The sequence below is a fragment of the Lampetra planeri genome, chromosome 19 (assembly GCF_965212315.1).
Source record: "Lampetra planeri chromosome 19, kcLamPlan1.2.h2, whole genome shotgun sequence".
Taxonomy (NCBI): domain Eukaryota; kingdom Metazoa; phylum Chordata; class Hyperoartia; order Petromyzontiformes; family Petromyzontidae; genus Lampetra; species Lampetra planeri.
The window spans coordinates 7236147-7258746 of record NC_136125.1 but is presented as its reverse complement, the minus strand read 5'-3'; the positions used below and the strand labels follow the sequence as shown (position 1 = coordinate 7258746).

General features: G+C 45.6%; 1 protein-coding gene across 1 annotated transcript in view; it reads right to left on the bottom strand.

The window, feature by feature from the left end:
- Positions 1-22600, bottom strand: part of MYCBP2 (MYC binding protein 2) — a 124823-nt gene that overhangs the window by 94289 nt on the left and 7934 nt on the right. The window contains 2 exon segments of the mRNA XM_078602847.1: positions 2099-2252; positions 5899-6255. Coding sequence (XP_078458973.1) covers positions 2099-2252; positions 5899-6255 — 511 coding nt within the window.

The following is a 22600-nucleotide window of genomic DNA, read 5'->3' as shown; positions in this document are numbered from 1 at the left end:
CACCCCCTACCACCTGACCACCCCCCCTACCGACCGACCCGCCCCCCCACTCCCCATAAGAGCAGCTGACAGTAGCCGTAGGAGATGGTGGGAGTAGATGAGAGGCGTTGGGAGGTGTGATGCGACAGTCACGCTCTGTAATGGTTGAGTCAAAATGACAGATCAAAGACGTCCCGCTGTGGCGATGTACGAATTCTACCGTTGACCTCGGGGGCCTACAATGGGCCACGGGGGTGTGTGTGTATACAGCCAGTTGTGTTGGCACAATCCACGAGGCCATACCCACGCCATGTCGATCGTGGGGGACGTCTGACCATACTTCAGCAAGCTGGTCAGTGCATATTGGTGAAGGGGAACCAAGACCAGTTCAGATGTCACTCGCCACTAATGTTTGCCATGGCAAGGAGTTGGAGTAGGGTTGGTGGTTTCATAGCCTTATTTTTCTCACTACTGCACCAACGCTCCACTGCACACCTGTAATTAGACGTGTAACAATTCACCGATGCAACGCTTGAGATTCATTGTCGCAATTCAGGGTTGCGATTTCGATTCAAGCATAGATTCTCTTTTTGTCTCACCTTCATAATTTATCGTTATTCCTGTGGCAATTGCAATCTTAGTTGATCCATTAGATGCAATTAAATATCAGAAAATAACTTAATAAAATTCGCATAAAATATAAATAGACTACTCTTAATTGCATGCTCTGATTCACATACCGTGAGTGTTAGGATCGATGCACCACTACATGCATAACCTGGTAACCCAATGCTTTTCACATTGGAGCTTGTGGCCATAATGTGCCGTGAAACTCCGATTCCACCTGGCTACGAGGTGGCAAAGATACGTCAGTACAGCTAGGAGGCTGTACTCCACTCTATCTTGAAAAATTATAAGCCATCATATACGGGGCAATAAGATTGGTTCATGTGCAGGAAGCTAAGTGGATTGTTGCATCACGAGACCCTGAGAGATGGCAACGATTTGGGGAGGGCCTTCATGCAACAGTGGATAGATCATGGCTATTGCTGATTATCCCCTATTATGTGTGGGTTCTCTCAGATCCCAGGTTTCCTTTTTAATCTTCCAACTTCCTATCTCAACCCCAGATTAGGGGCAGCGTTAGCACGGTGAGTATGACCTGTAAAATAGAGCCAGCCGCCCACTTCCCAGTGGACAGTTAAAGATCCCGTGAAATAGTTCGCGACAATAGACCACTGGACACGCTGGAGTCACGGTCCAAATTTGCAAAATTTACCCGCAAATAGCTCAATTGGGATTGCAGATTGTAATCGTTGCCCTGACTGCAAACATTTGGCAAGACCCTCCTAAGAGAGCCACGAGACTCAGTGAGGGTTCGCTGGGTAAACGAAGGAGTGACAGTGAGCAACATTGTTTTTTGTAAATCTGTGCCACACTCAAGATTTATCTGACTGCTGCCACTGGTCACTGCCATGCTGTAGGTTATGAATAATCAAATCGTGACCTTGAATCCTGACATGAGAGTGATGTGAGAGGTTGGAATGGCCAGTCCTTCACCTCGTGACACGACGTCGATATCAAAGCTGGCATAAAATTGGGAAAAAGAATGATGTTATAAATAACTGATTATTGAGTGGAATTGTGACTGAATCCTGACACCATCCCCCTGTGATTCACGATAATGAATCGCAGGGCGTGGTGTGGGGTTAACCATCACATGCCTATCCACACACACCTATCCACACATGCAGATCCCAATAAAATAACCCCTTGCTTTGATTTTAACAGACTGTTGGGGCAATTCCTGTTAGCAAGCACCTATATCGGCACAGCACATTGCACACACACCCTGCCACCTTTGTCTCCCCAGTGGTAATGTTTACACAGGGCACCAGGTACTCATTTCAGGCACAGCCAAATTAGGGGAGGCCCAGAACCGTTTCAGATTTTCATCAGCTATATTAACCACGTGTGGGAATCGAATTCGGTTCGCCAGGTTTCGTGGCGCAGTGTGTGAACCACCACGCTCCCCCCCCCCGACACCTGCCCCCACACGCACACCCCAAAAACGTACACCGCCCCCACACGCATACCCCCACACCTGGCACCCACTCACCCAGAATGTCGCTGGGCTCACTCTGCAGGCCCTCGGGCAGCTGTCCCTGCAGCACGTCGAGCAGCGCCTGCAGGCTGCGTGCACACACCGCCGGGTGGCTCCGTCTCGTCTCGCGGATCAGCTCAAACACGCCGCACAGGCCCATGCCGACAATCTGGGGGGACGTGGGGGGCACACACAGGGAAGTGGAGGACGCAGACGGCAGTTGCGTGAGCGATGGCCAGCGGGTTCGAAATTTCAATTCACAGTCCACTGCTGGGCAAAGCCCTCCCCATGCTGTGTCGGTCACGGGGGATGTTTGACCATACTTCAGCATGCTGGTCAGCGCGGCTCGGTGAGGTAGGTAGCCGGGGCTGTGGGGTTGGGGCAGAGGGGGGCAAGACCAGTTCAGATATCACTCACCACTAATATTACCCATGATTGGCATTTGACCTGTGGGTTGCCAGATTCATTGTGCAGCAATCTAGGCAATGTGAGACTGGCTCTACCAACCAACCAGTGGGTTAAGTATGGTAGGACGTGTGGAGAACAGGGTGCTGGGGCGGCGTGGAAGCTGAAAGGAACTGGACACAATGTTGTGCGGGGGATGACGGTTGTCCCCTCTGGTCACGTCACTCGGCACGGCAAAAGCTGCAGGCTCGCAGGGCAGCAGAAGGCCCGACAGACGTCCCAAACAGAAAAAAAACTCAAGAGAACTGCGTGTCGTTAAAAATAAATTAGCAAAAAAAACTGCAGCTTTGATTATTTCGTTACATTTTTTAAAATCTTATTATGCACATGCAAATCTGATCGCTGGCTTCCTTTATAAGGGAAAGGATGAGATTTCTGTTTAAGACCCCAGTCAAACTGGGAGGTCGGCGCATGAAGTCAACTTCATTTTAGATTTGAAGCTTTCGTGACTGCAAGGATTCATACTCTTTGGTTTTTTCGGTAAAGTCACGTAGGTTAAAAGAAAACAAATAAATTAAATCACGACGTTTCGGAGGCAACACAAGAAGACAGAAGCTTGTGTTGCCTCCGAAACGTCGTGATTTAATTTATTTGTTTTCTTTTAACCTACGTGACTTTACTGAAAAAACCAAAGAGTATCAACTTCATTTGTTCAGTTTGGAACTCCCTTCCCTCAATCATCTGTGCTGCCGACCCCCTGCCTCTGATTCCATCTGTGCAGAGATGCGAGTGCTATCCCCTCAAATGCGTGGTGGGTTTCCCTCAGGGTACTACGCTTTCCTCCCACGCAAAGCCAAATGCTTATTTAAAAAAAAAATGAAATGGCCAAATAACTCCATGTAGCAGAGGACCCTCCTGAAACAAATAAAGAGTCCCGAGACCCGGTGAGGATTTCCCGAATAAACGGGAGGGTATTTACTATTGCTGTTTCACACCAGAGCGGTGGGACAAGGGAGGCACTTTGTAGCAATGTGGCAGGAGGCAGCTCGAAAGATTGCAACCCCCCCTCCCCTCCACTATGAATGGCAAAGCCGTGTAATAGCGAGCCTCGACTGGCAGCCAAATGATTTATGCGCGGCACTCTTCACTGCCGATTGCCAGCAGCATGCGTGCCGGGGTGAGCCTCCATTACTGAGCAGCCGGCCATTGTTAGCATGAATTAGTCGGCAGACACACCGTCTACAATACCACCATCGTCATTCATTATTCAGCATTCGGCACGCACAACGATTATTATTATCATCATCATCATCACTGTTATTAAAGGCGTTGTAATGTAATGAAAGGCAACTGAAGACTGTTAGCGATTGATTTTAATGATCGAACCGTGTGAATTGATGGTGATTTGATGATGATCGAAACCAAGTTCATTATCTTGATGATGGTGATTGATAATAATAATAAAAACCATGTTAATCCTAATGATGGTGACTGATGATAACCAAAACCATGTTATTATAATGATGAGGTTACTGATGATGATCAAGCAAATTACATTAGCGAGTATGATGACAAAGAAGCTAACAATGGTGACAATAACGATGACAATACTAGCAACATGACTTATTAATCATTTGGCATTGATTTTTGAAAGCAATGAACAAAAAACAAATTATTAAGAAGATAATGGTGAAACTGCAGATGATGATGTGATAACCGCAACAATGATGATGGTAATTTTTTTTCGTATAGTTGGGCAAAATTTCAAGTGACCAGCAACAAACAGCACTATCACAGTTGTAATAGAAAAAGGTTAACACGTTTGTTGAAGTGAGTAAGGTGATTATAAGAGATTGGGAGAAAAGGCGATGGGAGGGAATGCCAAAGTGTAGCAATGCAAGAGAAGTTGCATAAATTGAGGTGTTGTGACCAGCAGTGTGGGTGAGTGGGTGAGCAATTGAGTGGATGAGTCGGTGAGTGGGTCAGTGGGTGGGTGAGTGAATGGGTCAGTGGGTGGGTGAGTGAATGGGTCAATGGGTGGGTGAGTGAATGGGTCAATGGGTGGGTGAGTGACTGTTGTTGTGACCTACAGTGTGATGGTCCGACTCAATATGGATCGGATGAGACGAAACAGCCGGTGAAGGAATCGATGAGTTAAATTCAAGGGAACAGCCACCAACAATCATGAACAGAGTAACGAGCCTCCACGTTGCATTTGAACCACGGCGGTGATATCCAGCAGTGGAACGGTCATGGCTGAATTATAACGTCGGTCATAACATTCAAGGTTACGGCGTATTATTACATGCATGATAGTAATATCATATAGAAATGAGAACAAAACTAATAACCTTAAATGAACAGTAATTGCAAAAGTAACAATTAAGACCCATTACGGTAATGACATCATAATCAATAATAAAAGGATGATGATGATGATGAGGGATGGTGGAAATTGTAGGATTAATAATACATTAGTTTAATGCAGCTTCTGAGGCCATAAAGAAAACAGATTTTTAGAAAAGGAAAGTTTTTTTTATGCTGACAAGTACCCAACTCATCGCTTTAGCCGACGGCCCGCACATGCACACGGTATCTTCATTCGCGGTCGCAATTAGGTGCCTTATAAATAACAAATCGCACTGTGCCGTTGCCAGCAAAGGAAAGCGACGGGTAATTTCTAAATGGAGCTCAATACAATTACAACGCGAGCTTGTACAGCGTCTGAACGCAAGCGCTTCTCAAAGAAGTTGCAAAGAAATGTGGGCATAGTTATTTTACAAGGAGATAGAGAGGCAAATCAGCCAAATAGGCACAGAGGAAGCTCTGGAGCCTGGAATTGAACAGGGGTTATAGGGAGTCTACAGCATGGTGGAGGGGGGGGCTGCCGTGAGCAAAAAAATTACCACCGCTCCTGCAGATGCTCCCAGCACATAGACCAAAACATCGCACATCACGCTGAGCGGTGCGTAGCCCGTGTACAAGTGTTCGAGAACAGCCCAGGAATGTGACATCACAAAGCGTCTTCGGAGGTTGCTTCAACACGAGCTTTTGTTCCACTGCACACTGTGAGGGCTCCTTTTATAAATTAGTCTCATGACAGGATGCTAGGAGCATCATTGGAACAGAATTATACACAGCTAAAAATAAATCCTTTAAGATGTGAAAAACAGACCACCACTAAAAGCTTCTGGAAATTAGAATCAGAACACATTACCTGTGAAATAAAGCCAGTTTCTGTACAGTCGCATGAAGATGTAGATACTATATACATCCTTGCTCTTTGGTTCTTTCGGTAAAGTTACGTAGTTACATCCACGTTGTATTAACTGTGGAACGTTCTGATCTGCCCCTTAAGGACATCTGTCAAAAAACACTGCTCCAGTCTAAACAGATATTCTGATTCTGACCTTGGGTAATTTCGTGGGCGGCTCGCGGGCCTCCTCGTCCTCCTCCTCGCTCTCCGAGTCGCCGCCAAACGCGGCCAGCCCCCCGGCTCCCGTCAGCTGCGCCGCCGACAGCGACGCCTGCACCCCGACGGCCGCCCCCGCAGCTCCGCCGGCCAGCGCGCCTCCCGCGCGACCCGCGGCGCCGCCGGGCAGCAGGGAACCCATGGCGCCGCCCGAGCCGAGGGAGCCCGCGGGCCAGCCGGCCCGCCAGCGCCGCTCAAGCACGCACTGGCGCACGCTGGCGTACACGTTGAAGGCCGACGGGTTGCTGTGCAGCTTGATTTCGGGCGGCGGCAGGGCGCCATCCGTGCCGTCGGCCTGCACACGCGCGCGCAGAGGGGTGACGGTAAGTTGGAAGAAAGTTAAGATAAATTTGTGGAGGGTAAAATATGAGTTTGATTGGTTATTGCTATGACGGAATCAAAAATATTAAAGAAACCGGGTCAGGTGGCACAGTTATTCTGACTTCCTGGATTTGACTCTAACTTCCTGGACCTTGTCTTGACACATTTTCAAGCGAAACTTCGTGTGTTTGTGACCATGGGCATGCGTCAGCACCGCGCCAGGCTGCCTCTGTCTCCCCAGTGCTGAAGTTGGACGGCGCCACAGCCTGGTGGTAGTGTTCGAATACAACACCGGTTAATACCGCGGTGCTTATCAACCATCCAAATACCGTATCCGCAGTCCGCTTCGCAGGGGACATTAAAGATCCCGTGATGTCATTGCCAAATAGACGGTTGTGTTCTGGCGTCATGGCCTAAAAATGTATCGCAAATTATGCAATTGGGATTATACATAGCAATCTCCGAGTCAATTAATGGTTGGTAACCCTATCCTCATGAGACTTTCCTGGTAATAATACTAATAACACACCACATCATGTGCTCATTTGTGGCTGAATTGACCGATGGGAGGCCCAGGACCGCTTCAGATAATCTAAACAAATTTATTTTTTATTTTACCAGGTAAGGCCCACTGAGCTATATAGCTCTTTTTCAGGAGCAACCTGGCCACAAATGATAGTTCAACTAAGTTGGGCTATCATGTGGAAATTTAACGCAAACAAATACTCTCAAAGGACATTTCTAAATGTGGAGGGAAAAAACCGGAGGACCCGGAGAAAAATCCACGTAACCACAGGGAGAACATGCAAACTCTAAATATACAGGCGTCAAGGTTGGGATCAAACCCACGACCTCGTGTATACCATATAATTGCGTCAATGAGCGGCCAGGAATCAAACTAAGGCCGTCGGAATGATATACAGTGACACGTTCAATTTCAAAATTGTCCTAATAGTGATGGGCAGTGGAGACCCAGGGCAGCGAAATCCATTGTTGTACTGTAATTGCACGCTCTCAACCTTCAGCAATCCAAACTGAGTGAGCGGGCATGGTGAAGCACACTGCAGAGTCAAACAAACCCCCGTGATTGACACAAAGAGGGGTACACGCCTTCACCCAACAGTGAACGGACCAAGGGCTTGTAAATATATTCTTTCCTGTCAAAGGGAAAGCAATAATTATCGACAAAAATTGGGTAAATAATTGTGATTTAAAGCTTTCGTGACTGCAGGGATTCATATTCTTGGTTCTTTCGGTAAAGTCACGTAGAAGGAAAATAATAAAATAATAAAAATAAGACAATTCAATTCTGATGATGAGTGCTTGTGTTGCAATCGAAACGTCGTGATAATTTTATTGTAAAAATTTTATTATTTTATTATTTCCCTTCTACGTGACTTTACCAAAAGAACCAAGAATACAAATAATTGTGGTTAACAAAATTGATTGCACACAAATGAAAGTATTTTTGGTAGAAATACAACACGAAATTATTCTTAAAAAGAAATGCACGAATGTAATGGTGTCTTAATTATTCAGCATTTTTAATTAATGTAAATTTAAAAAATGTTGGATGACATAAAACAGCCTTGATTCAATTCCTGAAGAAGCTCCCAGCACGAAACATTGGGCATCTTTAAATTTAAAGCTTTCGCAACTGCAGGGATTCATATTCTTGGTTCTTTCGGTAAAGTCACGTAGAAAGGAAATAATAAAATAATAAAAGACAATTAAATTGTGATGATTGCTTGTGTTGCAATTGAAACGTCGTGATAATTTAATTGGTTTACTTTTATTATTTTATTATTTCCCTTCTACGTGACTTTACAAGAAGAACCAGTAATACAAATAATTGTGGTCAACAAAATTGATTGCACACAAATTAAAGTATTTTTTCTAGAAATATAACACGAAACTATTCTTAAAAAAAAATGCACGCATGTAATGGTGTCTTAATTATTCAGCATTTTTAATTAATGTAAAATTTAAAAAAATGTTGGATGACATAAAACAGCCTTGATTCAATTCCTGAAGAAGCTCCCAGCACGCGGAGCGAAACATTGGGCATCTTGCCGAAAAACAATAATGATAATAATTTACATCTGTAAGGGACATTTCATCCGTAAGGTCCCAATACGGAAAGCATGAAATAAATAGAACCTGCTGGGTAAACGGCCAGAACTATGGGGTAAAAGGCCAAGTTTAAAGAGGCGAGTGTTCAAGACACACACGATACAACCTAACTACACAACCCAACCCGAGAACTGCACAGTAGCACAAGCACTGAAAAGAAAGGCAGAAATCCAACGCTGTACTCCTGTATGGTATAAACCAGGGGTCAGCAACCAAAATAACAAGAAGAGCCATTTCTTTCCAATTCGGTACAAAATTCAGTATTTCAAGAGCCGCAATGCATCTGAGTACATACTGTACATACGTACATATCGTCAAGAAGCAGCCCGTAAAGAGCCGCATGCGGCTCCGGAGCCGTAGGTTGCCGACCCCTGGTATAAACAAACTGCTCTCTAAACGTTTCTAAGAAGGGCAGTGGAGGCAGTGGTGGCAAGTGTCCCTTTGGCACCTCCCTCCCTTCACCACCATGCGTGAATCTCTAATGGAGGGCGATTGTGTGCAGGAGCTCTTCTGAGAGAGAGGGTCTCTGAGACTCGGTGAGGCTTTCCAAAGCTAAGAGAGAGCAAATACATTAATTAGGTTTGCAATGAGCGGTATTCCCCTGCCCAGGAAGTGCACTCTGTTGGTGGCTGCAGGATTTTAGTGAATTACAAACACCCCCGCAGCACTGCATCTCTCTTTTTTCTCTCCAATCAGGTTTTTTTTTAATGGATTAAGAACGGATTAATTGCTTTGCCAATCCACTTTCGGAAATGAAGTCCTCCCCCACGTCCTGTCAGTCATGGGGGTTGTTTGACCATACTTCACCTTCACCACGCTGGTTAAATGAGGGTTGCCGTAGCGCGGGGGGGGGGGGGTGAAGGACCAGGAATGGTTCAGACATCACTCCCGCCACTGGTGTTAGCTATGGCCAGGAATCAAACTCAGGTAGCCAGGTTCAGTGCGGGTAATAACTGCACCACCATGCCACCTCAAATAAGATTTTTATCGACTTTAATTTTACTGTACATTATTATTTGGTCTAATGAATCGGGTGTTGGTAATCTACTGTGAATTATTGTTGAATGTTCTCTGCGATATATATAATTTAAATGTTTACTATATTCTTTTGTAGCCCATGTCCCACTTGAAAATTACTAGTTTGCTCTCAATCAGCTGTTATCTCGTAAAATCAAGGATTCCAATTACCTACCAACCTACCGATACATTGATCAGAAAGAATCAATCCTCAAACATGTTTTGACGTACGTATCATGAGCACAAATAGCTATTTCAAATCGATGGATCAATGAATTATTACATACTGACATAACACCAATGTGCAATGAACCTCATTAACGGCTTCTGTTTAAATTAAAACTTAACCATCATTTGCCCTTCACTCAACTGACAAACCATCCCTGATAATTAACGAACTCCACCTTCTCCCGCTCCATGTGACACGATGGGACGCAGTGACCGCCTGCCGTCTCTGCTTTCCAGGCTTCCATGAAGCCTACGGAGACTGTGCAAGTTATCCAACTAGGTGAGAACTAAATTGACGGTGAAGACTTGGGGAGAACTCCCGTGTAAAATATGCCAGCGGCTCCAATAGACAAACCAAAGAGACGTATTGATGATCCTAAGATTGGCAGGAGAAACTCATAGGACTCAAAGCACCCAAGAGGCTGCTGCCACCGACCTGAGAGGCTGTGAATTCCTGTGCCCCGGCGATCAATGCTTGGCCTCAACCCCCAGGGCCAATTCCATCGCAACGTCCATTAAGGAAATGCACCGGGGACACAACGGGACTGGACAAAGAGCAGTGCCGAGGTTACAGGGTTCATTGGTAGACTGTTGCAACTTAGCGTGGCACGTGTTGGCGTCGCTGATCAGAGGTAAGGGTTAATTTGGAAAAATTTGCACCTGCCCCCATGGAACATAGTCATGATTGTCTTGTCGACCGTGCCCTTGTCGGCCATCATGTTTTTTAAAGGAAAATCGGTACGTTTGGTTAGCCACAGGGCTTATCATAACCAGAGATTTACAAATAATATCCTAAGTGGGCTTGGACAGGATGCGCCGCTAGAAGGAATGCTGGCCGGTGGTCGAGACTTGTGACAGTGGTGAGCAAAGGAGCAATCACGCCCACGAGCAAGTCTACCAAAGAGATGCCGCAATGACCTAAGCTTGTGCAGCCGCTAGTTAATATTTTTGCATTGTGTAGTGCCATAGGTGGGCCACACTTACCAGCAGTGGTGGACAGGGCCCATCTGCAGGTACCTCGGACCCCCAGGGGAGGGGCCACTGTGCCAGCCCAAGAGGGGAGGGGCTGCCGAGGGCTTAGCTGTCTAGGATCCTAGAGCCCCCAGCAGCCCCTCCCATGGGGGTCCGAGGTACCTGCAGATGGGCCCTGTCCACCACTGCTGGTAAGTGTGGCCCACCTATGGCACTACAATTGCAAGACAGTGAGAGATAGCAACGATTTAGGGAGGTTATTCCCCCTGCAGAGGATAGATGATGGCTGATGTTTTTACTAGGCCCCGTCACAACTCGCCTCCCTCACAATACAATGAACAATTCAGTCAAAATTGGATTCAAGAATCCATTCATTTGAATACATTTGTATGCAAACGATTCGAAGCACGTATCATGACTACAATAATACGGATGAATCGCTGAGTCAACACATCATTACACGACTAAAGAAACAACTGAAATCACCTAGGCTTTAAAAGAAAAAAGACAACGTTTTGGGCAATGGCCTTCCTTCACAGCACAATACATTACAATAATTTACCCATGAAAGCTTCACTGAGTTTCAAGACTCTTTTTGAGGGGGTGTCCTGTTACACGGGAATGCTTGGCCAATCCCATCGATGAGAGTTTGGCTTCGTGTGGGAGAGAAAGCGGAGTACACAGAGAAAACCCACCATGCATACGACTGGAGTAACAACTCAAATTTCCACACAGATGGATTCGATAACCTTACAACTGTGCCACCACCTTGCAGCCCGGCCCAGCGGGTTTGGGAGTTGCACAAAGCTGCGTGATCAGTCTCATTTGTCTGGCCATGTCACCGTGCTGTTACATATGAAAGAGTGTGCGCGCGTGTATGTACGTATGTATCGTTATTGATCAAACGCAAGGGCTGCTATTTATCTTTTTCAGTCAAGTGCCTGCCAATGGATTTCTTGGAAAGACACTAAAAGTAATTGTTATTATTGTTATTACCTGGATCAGTCACACATTAAGATTTACAACCCATGCACTAAAATGTTGCTATCTCACACGCTGTGCTAAAATGTTGCTATCTCACACGCTGTGGTGGGGGGTGATGTTCCCTTGACGGTCTCTCAATGCAATTCCAAGCGTGCACTTCTACACGCTTATCCTTGCCCCCTTTCAGTCATCATACCATTTACTTTGACAGTCTCCGTGGTTCTGGATCCATAGCCGATTCCACGTGGATTAGAGAAAATACGAAAAGTTATCCACATCACCCTGATAACACGAAGCAGGCTAGAGCAGGACACGTGACAAAGAAGCGGCGATGTACGCATGTTGAACTTCTTTCACACCGTATGTAGCCAACCGTCGGCCATTGGTAGAGACTCAAGATGGGAGCGCGAGCAGACAAAAGAGGGAAGAAGAACGTCCACCTAGGAGACGGAGCCATGAAACCGGTTCGTGTGCAGGAAGCAAAATGGATCGTTTGGGACTGTTGCATTGCATCACTGTGGGGGATGGCATTGGCTTGGCGGAGTCCTTCATCCAGCAGCGGAAAGATTGGCTGATGATGATCTTGGCCACTGCCCGGGCACGGCAAGATTCCAATTTAAACTGAAGGGGAGCTGAGCGATGTGACATCGATTTGAGTGTGAGATGGTTACTGGACTAGATCACCCAGCACCCCCCCAACCCCCAAATTCCCAACCCTCAAAACCTTCACCCCCCCCCACCGCCCCCCTCGGGCCGGGCACTGTAAGACCAATGACCCTGTCACGTGCAGTACATTTGTGCACGGCGTTAAAAAAAATATTTACCCAGGGTCTGTCTTGTGAAAAGGACACCTGGCATCTTGGTGTCAAAGGGCACTTGCCAGGTTATCCGTAAAGGTTAAAAGTATTAATTAATTTTTGTTCATTTTACTGAATGATGCAGAAACTGATATGTACTGAAGTGGATATTCTGAACAGAAATTCACGAAGTGAGGTCATATTCCAAAATAACAAGGCACACAGACCGGCGAAGGACGTTTTTCTCACTGCGTTGAGAAATCTCATTATCTACCATTAGTTTAGTCGAGAATTATATTCTCCGTCCAATCGTAATAAAATGTAAATCGATTTAACAAGGAAAGCCTCATTGAGTCTCAAGACTGTTTTATTAGCAGTATCCTTACTTACATTTGGGTGCATGGCCAAGAAATTCCGAGTTCTCTGGGATGCAACCCGAGAACTCAGAAGGAACTGACCACCCATATGAAGGGGCAAGAGTCAAAGCTCCACACGGACAGATTCAAGAAATCATCGCTGGACCACTGTCTCATAGCCACCTCGCAGCCCAAGCCTGCATTAGGGGTTGGTGAAGGCGGAGAGCGTGGTAGTTCAGTACAACAACGGATTTTGGCTGGACTGCCAAATGCTGCCCACCACGTAGCCCCCATATCCCCACATCCTTCCGTGCATGGTGGTCGCCCATCGAAGGACGAACCAGGCTCAGCCCCACCCCACTTAGCTTCCAAGATCCACCGAGAATATTATTACTACACTTGTTTACGTAGGAAGACCACACCGTAGTCTCGAGACAATTTTTCACCAGGCACATTCGGGGTTGTTTGGTCGTGTAAGGTCAATGAGTACATCCGGTGTTATTCTCTAACATGCACACTGAAGGTCCTTTGTGTTGACAAGCACTCTGCCTTACAGACACACTGACTGCCAGCTGCCTCATCAAGCTGCGTTTTAATAGAATAGTGGCTAAGGAGGGGTGCACGTTTTTGGCTTAGTTGGGAAGTTGCAGAGCTTCGCGGGAGAGCGAGGATTACGGATAAAATGCACAGACCTGCTTACATCGCGCATTGTGCTTGCATTAAAGCGCCGTAGCAGCTCCCGCCTGTGATGCGGTGCTTTGAGAGACCAGGAAATGGCAGTAGAGAAAATCGGGGTTCGTCCACCCATTCTTGTGGACCTTTGCGTGTTATCACCGATGACGCGTGCGTTGGGTTTTCTCAGGGTACTCTGGTTTCCTCCCACATTTCTAATTATCATTTTATATTACCAGGAAAGGCCCAAAAGTGACCTGGCCACAAATGATAGCTCAACGAAGTGGCTTATCATGTAAAATTTTAAGCAGCGTTTTTCCCTCCATACACAGAGAGAGACTATGTTGTGTGTCTCTCTCTGTGTTGTCTCTCTGCTTGTGTGTCTGGCTGTGTGTCTCTGTATCTGTGTTTTGTCTCTCTCAAATTTAGTTATACCTGAAAACGACTGCTTGTGATGCAATCGAATCGTCGTATTCTATTATTTAGTTTATTTTACTTCTACGGGATTTTACCGAAAGAACCAAAGAGTAATTCCTGCAGTCACGAAAGCTTCAAATCAACCTCATTAAATTGGCTGAAAACATCAAATGAAAACCAAATGTAGCAGAACCCTCTTTGAAAGGGTCCTTGGAATCAGTGTGGCTTTTCTGGATAAGTTATTCTACTTATTATTATTATTATCATGAATGTAAATCTACCGAGACAAGCTTGTTGTTCCATAAGGAGCATCCTTAGCTGCCTTGAAGATGTGCTTTATATAGAATTCTCTCAAAGCCTGTGTAGACTACTTATTGGCCTCTACTGTCGGATCTAACCATCACACTCCATTATTTATAACAGCAAAAAAACCACACGCGCGCGCGCGCACACACACACACGCGAGCACAGTACGTCACAGCAATCCCACAATGTGCAAAAGAGGCATAAAATACCTCATGCCATTAGATGCGCTTACCGCGAGCAAATGACAAGAAATCCGCCACGCATAACGCTATTACAAAAGCTCCCGTTTCTAACCCGGCAGCAGGCAAGGATTTCTTTTGGTGGTTAAAAATGAAATAAAACATTTTGGAATTAAAAAAAACAACAACTCCCCGCCGGGCTTGATTGACGAGCCGCGAAAAGCGGAGCGACGCGATTAGGAGTGGAACGTTAACGCCGGGGGGCGGGGGGCCAAGGAAGTGGTTGGGAGGTCCGAGATGCTGAGCCGGTACGGTCGAGATCTCCCGGATTCAAAATCCAATCGGAGTTTTAACCGCTAACACTTAAGCTGGGGTCTCAATTGTAGTGAGATCATTGGTATCAGACTGGGCACCATTGATTGGCTGCGTAAAAAAAATCAAGAGCAAATTTTTTATTTTTTTTTACTTAATTCGAAAAAATAACGGTTTGGTTTTGACTGTCGCGTGATGACCTCTTCCACGGCGGGGAATGTGGGGAAGTGCCCCCCCGCAGATTGTGGATAAGAGGTCACTGGAAGGCAAATCAGAAGTACTTCTGGGCTGTTCTCTAACATGGGGCAATGCATTTCCAATCAACAATTCTCCGTCTCCGGACCTGATGCCAAAAGCACAACGGCAATACAACTGGCAAAAAACTTCATGTTTTTTTAAAGATTTGAAGGTTATTTGTGTGTCAATTCCAGTACAAACAACCTCTGAAAATGCTGTGTGTGAGCCGCAGGCATCCCAAGGGTACCAGTGTGAAATTGGGGCACACAAGAGCACGGCACTCCTGATAAGGCACTGACAGAGGCATTCAGCCATCAAAACCTGTTAATAATATTAATATTTTCATGACGCTCGTTTTCCCAGGAAAACCTCACCGAGTCTCGTGATTTTCTTTCAGGAGTGTCCTGCGAAGTGTGCGCAACAGTGGGGGGCAATAATTGCTATGTAGTTTTTACGTGAGTAATTGGCGGCGAAGTTTAGAAAATGTGGACCCCTGACGCTAGCGCACAATGCCACGACTTTCTTGCGAACGACGTCACGAGATATCTAACATCCACAGTGAAGCAGACAGTGTTTATTTTTATGGTTCATTCGCCCGCAGTATTAATGAGGACTGGTCACTGGATTTTAACCTCCAACTTATTTTGTGATCCCGTGCGATGCTTGGTGGATCACGCAGAGATTTGTAAAACTCCCAAACCCACTGGGCTGAGACAGTGGCGAGGTTTTACATAAACCGATCACGAGAAACATAAATGAGTATGCAAAAAAAACCCTTTGTCAAACCTCTGCTGGATGAGGGCCTCACCACATTGTTTGACCATACTTCACCACGTTGGTCAGCACGCGTTGGTTAAGCCGGCAAGCATTGATGTTGGAGCACAGAAGTACATGACAACAATAGATTTTTCCGATCACCCTCTGCTACCCGCAACTTGGCAAATTACATCAAAATGTAATTTGGTTCTTCATCACTTTAAGCCATGCTAAAATGGTTTCGCCCAAGCCTCACACTCCTGTCTCATCTCATTCTACTCTGACATTCATCAATAAAACACAATAGAAAAACACGTACACACACGTGCAGGGCCGTCATATTTCTCTAGACGGCAGCAGGTGTCGACACCAACGCCCTAATGATTTCAGGCGAAGCCAATAACCAGAGCCTCTCCCACACAAAACGGCATCTTCATGATCCACTTGAGCAAACGATGCCACGGCACTTCCAAGGCCAAGAAAATATTTTTTGTCGTCACCAAACCTGCATCATTGCTCACGCATGTAGTATAAATCCCAGTGCACAAAGCTCCATTATAAATAACTAGTCCTGACGTAAGGTTTGCAGATGATAATGATATTTGAATAGCCCTAAGCCAATTAACCAGACTGGGAGCTTGAGAAGACAGGCAGGTTAATCTAATGGAATATTTTAAATGGTGCGCTCTTTGAGAAGGCACGTCACACGTGCATTGGTTAAAATGCAGCCGGTCTTATTATGACCCATTTTATTTTTTTCAATGTTTCTTGAATATTTGAATGGTGAAAGTCACGTCTTGTACGCACAGTGCTTACATTACACCAACGTATACAGCCCAAAAGCATATTGTCTACAAAGCCACTGCCCTCCTACCACCCAGCCCCATTCAATTATCGTCGGCCGCTTTCGAGAGCTGCTTCACTCGCCGATGTCATCTCCGACGTTTTATTGGGGGTGGAGAAAACGCGCCATTAATTACGGCGACAGCGAGACCCACAACAACAACAACGCCACTACGTTTGTTTCCGCCATTGTGCCGTCCACCTCTCCGCAGTGTCTTCAGGTTGTTACCGCACGTCGTTTGGCACGATGTCTGTCTGACGTTTCGCTCCACACGCTGGGAGCTCATCGGTTGCGGAAGAACATCGATGTCGCGCCGAACAACGCGTGATACAACCAGCCCAAGAACATAAAGCTACGCAGCACAACCGGGAAAAACCTACACACGAAGGTAGCTTCCCTTACACAAGACATCCGGCTGAGGGCAGAGGTGTGGTGGAGAGCTACTATAGAAACGTTGTCGGTCCTTGTGCCGTAGGTCGTCGGTAATGGCATGAACCAATTCGGTCTGCGAGTCGGCTCAACAGAAGAGTAGTTTTTGGTGTGTCCAACTAAGGCACGGATAAAAAACGCACCCTTGCGTGTATGTGACATTACACTGCTGCAAAAAGAATCATTCAAAACCGTGCAATGCGCTAAATTACCAACTTCACGTACCATTAGTAGATTTCTATCAGTTTCAAAACATCCATTATTACGCCTGCCCAATTTCGCTTAACATAAAGAGTGACAAATTGAATTAAGCGAATCTTACTGCAAAAACAACTAGAGAGAGTAGTGTACAGTCAAATAAGTGCCCCACTTTTGCTTTTCCCGCTATATTTGGCTTGTGGTTAATGTGTAACATCCGGGCGAGGCATTTACATATTTTACCCTTCAACGCTTGGCCCAATTACATTAAGGCTAAAGGAATTGCACAGCTGGGTTAAAGAACACTCGCTTACGGTTCATCTCGAATTATCCATGACAGAAAAAGACCGATTTCTCAATAAAAATGACGACGTCAAATGTGAGATATGGGGGTAGGAATGCTCACTGGCTAAGGGTGGGCCGGGGGCGGGGGCAGGGTTCGGCTTGCACACACTCTTACTCAGCGTGAAACCATTGCACCTGGCCAACGTTGCTTCACTTCAGGCAGCGGGTGCAGTTCAACAATTTGTTGATTCACTCAGGGATGAAGGCCTTCCCAGGCTGTGCCAGTCGTGGGGGGTGGGTGGGTTTGTGTGACCATACTTCATCTTTCTTTGATCAGAATTCAGGAGCAGTGATGTGGCCGAGTGGTAGTGCGTTTGCCCCGCTTGTTGCAGAGGTTCACGGTTCGAATCCAGCCGGCTGCCCTGATTAATAGCCGTAAAAATACTACGCACCATCTGCTTCAGTGGAAGTTGAAGCCAAAGGTCAAAAAAATAACCCGCAAATTACTCAACTCAATCATCGCCCCCCTATTGAGAAAACTGGGCAGGAACCTCATGGGAAAAAGTCGCGAGACTCAGCGTAGCTTTCCTGGGCAAATAAAGTTAATAGGCATGCGAGTCGGTGCGGGTTGGTGAAGGAGATACCCAAGATTGGTACAGCTATCACTCGCCACTGATGTTAGCCCTGGCTGGGCATTCAATTCAGTTCACCAGATTTCATAGTACAGTGCCCAAACCACAGCGCCACCGCTGCATCCCGTTTGAGTTGATATACAAGCATGAAATGCATTGCACAACAAATTGTGCAAATTGTATTGCCAGTATCTAAATGCATTCCACTCTTGAGCACTGAAAAGCTTCAGGATGCTCTTTGCTAGACATTTTGATTAATGTAGAATTCTTTTTATTATTTCTGAGTTTTAGCGTCGCCCAACACGCGGTCAATTTCCACGAGAAACGTCGTCGCAATGTAAATAAATAATAGCGTCTTCATAACTCTGACCATTATACACGGACGACGGCTGATTGGTGAATGTGAATGAAACGTAAATAACCTCTTAATTTATGAACCAACTAATTTATGTATTGAACATCTACATACGACACACCAGCCCAACCCCCACTCAATGCATAGCGCTTGCCGGGGTTGTAAAAAAGACAAATTATGAATATTGTTCTTATTATTATTCTTTGATTTAAAGCTTTCGTGACTGCAGGGATTCATATTCTTGGTTCTTTCGGTAAAGTCACGTAGAAGGGAAATAATAAAGTAAAGGGACATAATAAAATAATATGAATATTTTTTTATAAAATAATATACATAAATATATTTATATTACTTTATTATTTCCCCTCTACGTGACTTTACCGAAAGAACCAAGAATATATTATTATTCTTGTTTACCTAGGAACACCTCAAGACCCTTTTTTGCAGGATCTTGCCAAGTTTTTGTTGCAGTAGGAGGGCGATGTTGCGAGTTTTCATCCTCAATTGGGTAACTTGCAGGTGTTTGCTCAAAATCATGTACATTGTATATTGCTGGAGATATGAGAGGAAACCAGAGAAATAAGAGATCACCCTACGCGAAAAAAGGGTAGAAAATACAAACCTCCATACAGAAAGGCACCCAAGTCGGAAATTGAACCCAGGCCCTGCTTGTTGAGGCACGAGCGTTACCACTTCACCACCTTGCCTGAATTCTTATATTAAACCATAACCGTTAAATAAACTCACTCATCTGTGCATATTGTGCTGCACTAAGCCTTAAGCTTTTCGATAGTAAAATTTCACAACATTGCGGTGACACATCAGACAGAAATTTCAAACGATCCCGAGTGTAGTCCACTCGGCTCACATCATCGCGATCAAAGACCAGACCAACGAGAGAAACATAATTCCACGAAAGCATAGCCAATGCCCAAAAAAAAGACAACACTTAAAGGTTTTTGCTGACACATTGGGGGGGCTAAATATTCTCAATGCAACCCGTGCGGGCCTACTACTGTAAAAATACGCGTAACGTATTTAGAGAAATTAAACTTGCGTTATGACTCATCATCCTCACCATAGCGGCTAAGCCTCAAACACAACCAATGTGACCCTGTGCTTTCCAAGCATGATCTAATGGCCATAGCAGACCTCCTGGCACGTTGCCGTCGCGCTAATTGCACGGCGGATTATAGAAGGCCGCCTTTAGCTCTCTTTTTTTTGGGAAGAAAAAGCTCGACTAACCAATGACCCACCCAGTAAGAGCAGGCCACCCAGGGCCAGATAGCTGCACTCAAGCCTCGTTTCCATCACCTATTTTCCCTTTTCCACCTGGACATCTGAGCACAGAGCACTACCGAGCCCAGGGCCAGTACAGCACACAAGTGGCGGCGGCTTTCCATTGGGATTTTACCAAGCTGAGCCCCGAAGCGAGCTTTATGCTGCCGGCCTCACAAGACATGCGCATCTACCTCCGGTTCAAGCCGTGCTAGGGGCGGTGCTAACGGCACGCACAATTTGCGCGACGTTAACTCGGTTGCGACCCAAACACGGCGTCATCTACACGCGCCTTGACGCCATGACGTTGCACGCGACGTCAGCGACACAGCTCGCCTTGTGCGGTGAAAAAGTAACCCCCCGCGCTTCCGGAGACCTGCGCTGCACTGGCTTAGCAAAGCCCTGCCGCAGGTCGGACATGCAATTGTAAAAATAGAAAACGAGAGCAGGAATGATGGCCCAGGAACAGCCCAAGTTCTGGCACAAAAAGTGCACCAGGGCCCCAGTCTGTGTTCCCATGGTCACAAAGCCATCAAAATTCATGGTTTCGTACCAAACCATCCAATTTTAAACACCCAGGGGTATGACCACTATGCAGATGGTGAAATAAAATCAGCTCGTGTGTCGGTGCGAGATGGCTTGTTGTATCGCTGTACCATGATGCTGATGATTTGCGGAGGCCTTGATCCAGCAGTGGATAAATCATGGCTGATGATGACTAGTGTTACAATCTCAAAGTGTCGCATTCTCCGTGTCTTGCTGTCCCTTGTCTCTTGTAACATGCCACACTTTGCCTGTCCGTGTTAACCAAACCACCAACAATCTATTATCCAGATGCTCACTTGTTCATCTCCCATTCGATCTCCTGCCCTCAATCTTACCAGCAATGAAAAGTTTGCTAAAGCCATCTTGTCCATTCGCGTGTGCCAAAAATGTTGACTTCCCTATTGCTGTAACCTTTATAAGTTCACAACTCTGCTTTGCTCTCTGTAATACGTCTTCATTTGTCATTCTATTAGACCAGCGTATTTCCAGCACTCTCCTTTGAAACCAAAACGTGTTTCTGGCCAGCTATTAGTCTCTTACTCTACCAATTGTCCACATATTACAACTGTGCAGCAATGTTGCGCAAATGTAACAATGTACCAGGACTAAGCAATCCTCAAAAGTAGTTTGACAAATGTTAGTGAAAGCCATGGAACACATTAAACCACCATCATCAGCCACAGTTGATCCACTGAAGGATGAAGGCCATCTCGTGTCATCGCGATCCCGCTCCAAGTTCTGCAATCCCACCGACTAGTTTAAGAAAAAGTATATTTATTAAATATATTCAGTGTTGACCCTGTAACATCATCACCTGTTTCGGGGGTCAGCCCGTGCGAAAGTTCAAAGATAAACAAATATGGGGCTCGTGCCACTTTGAGAACCAATCAAGAATGGCGTTCCTGTATAAGGCTGCCATTGGGACATGGACTCTTCAGCCCAGCTTTGTTCTGGAACAGCGCCGGCTCAAACATTTTCATCAACATTATCAGCCACAATCAATCCACTGCTGGATGAAAAAGTCTCCCTGATTTTGTCGCCATCTATCATGGTTCTGCGATGTAACAGTCCGCCCAGCACCTGCACGGCAACTAGTTTCAGCGTTCTGTCTGCACGATGGACGTCCTCTTGGGCGCCATTCCCTTCCTTGGCTGTCACTGCGTCAATATTCTCGACCACCGACCACCATCGCCTACGGCGGCGTGTCCTATGCAATGCCACATACTTCTCTCAACAGTCAACACGACGTCTGTAATCTGCGTATGTTAGATTTGAAGCTTTCGTGACTGCAAAGATTCATACTCTTAGGTTTTTCGGTAAAGTCAAGTAGGTAAAAAAATAAAATTAATAAAAGTAAAATACTTTACTTTTATTAAAATTAATAAAATTAATAAAAAGTAAAATACTTAACTTTTTTAAATTTTAATTTTATTTTTTACCTACGTGACTTTACCGAAAAAACCTAAGAGTATCTGCGTATGTTCTCTAATCCGTGCGTCTCTCTTCCCATCTCTCAAGTGCACGCTTCTCTGAACACTCTTCAGCTTCCGTGCCATATCCTCCAGCAATGCCGATGCACGTTTCCGATAAAATCACCAAACCTGGTGCAATTCACGTGTGCGAAGCCAACGGGTGAGAGTATTTCCTGCCGTAAGTGGTTGTGCTAAATTATAATTCTTTCACGATCGCAATTACGACCAACACCGCTTTGCAAATGTGCCCAGAGGTACACGTGGTAATGGCCATGAATTATGCAATTCGTGTTTAAACACAACTCGTGTTACTCTTTGTTTTGTGGGTCTAGGTGGAGGTGATTTGCATGTATTTCTATTCATAACATAAAGATTCCTGAACTATTATTCCGGGACCGCTATGTCAAATAGAATGTGTACGGCTACTTAGTGGACCTGGAATTATTCAATGAATCATGATAAGTTGATTCAACAAATTGTACATTTTATTCTATTGTGGAATATCTAACAGCATCTACTGGATGGTGGGGTCACATTAACTCTTTGCATACAAGATATAAATTATACACAACCGGCCCTTTGTCAATCCACTGCTGGCTGAAGGCCTGGCCGCACTGTTGGTCATGGCAGGATGTTTTCACCAAATGTCAGCATGCTAGTCAGTGCAGAAGGAGGCAGGGCCAGAACAAGTTAAAATATCACTTGCCACTGATGTTTGCACGGGTGGGAATCAAACTCTGGTTTTTGAGTTCATGGTGATGTGTGCTAATCACTGCACCCTCCCCATTACATATCATGAGGGGCGGGATTTCCATAGAAAGTATTGAGGATAACTCAAACACGTGTGCAGTGCTGCCTATTAATTTAACAAAACACACACAAAGGTGTGAAGTTTTGCATGCACAAAAGCTCAG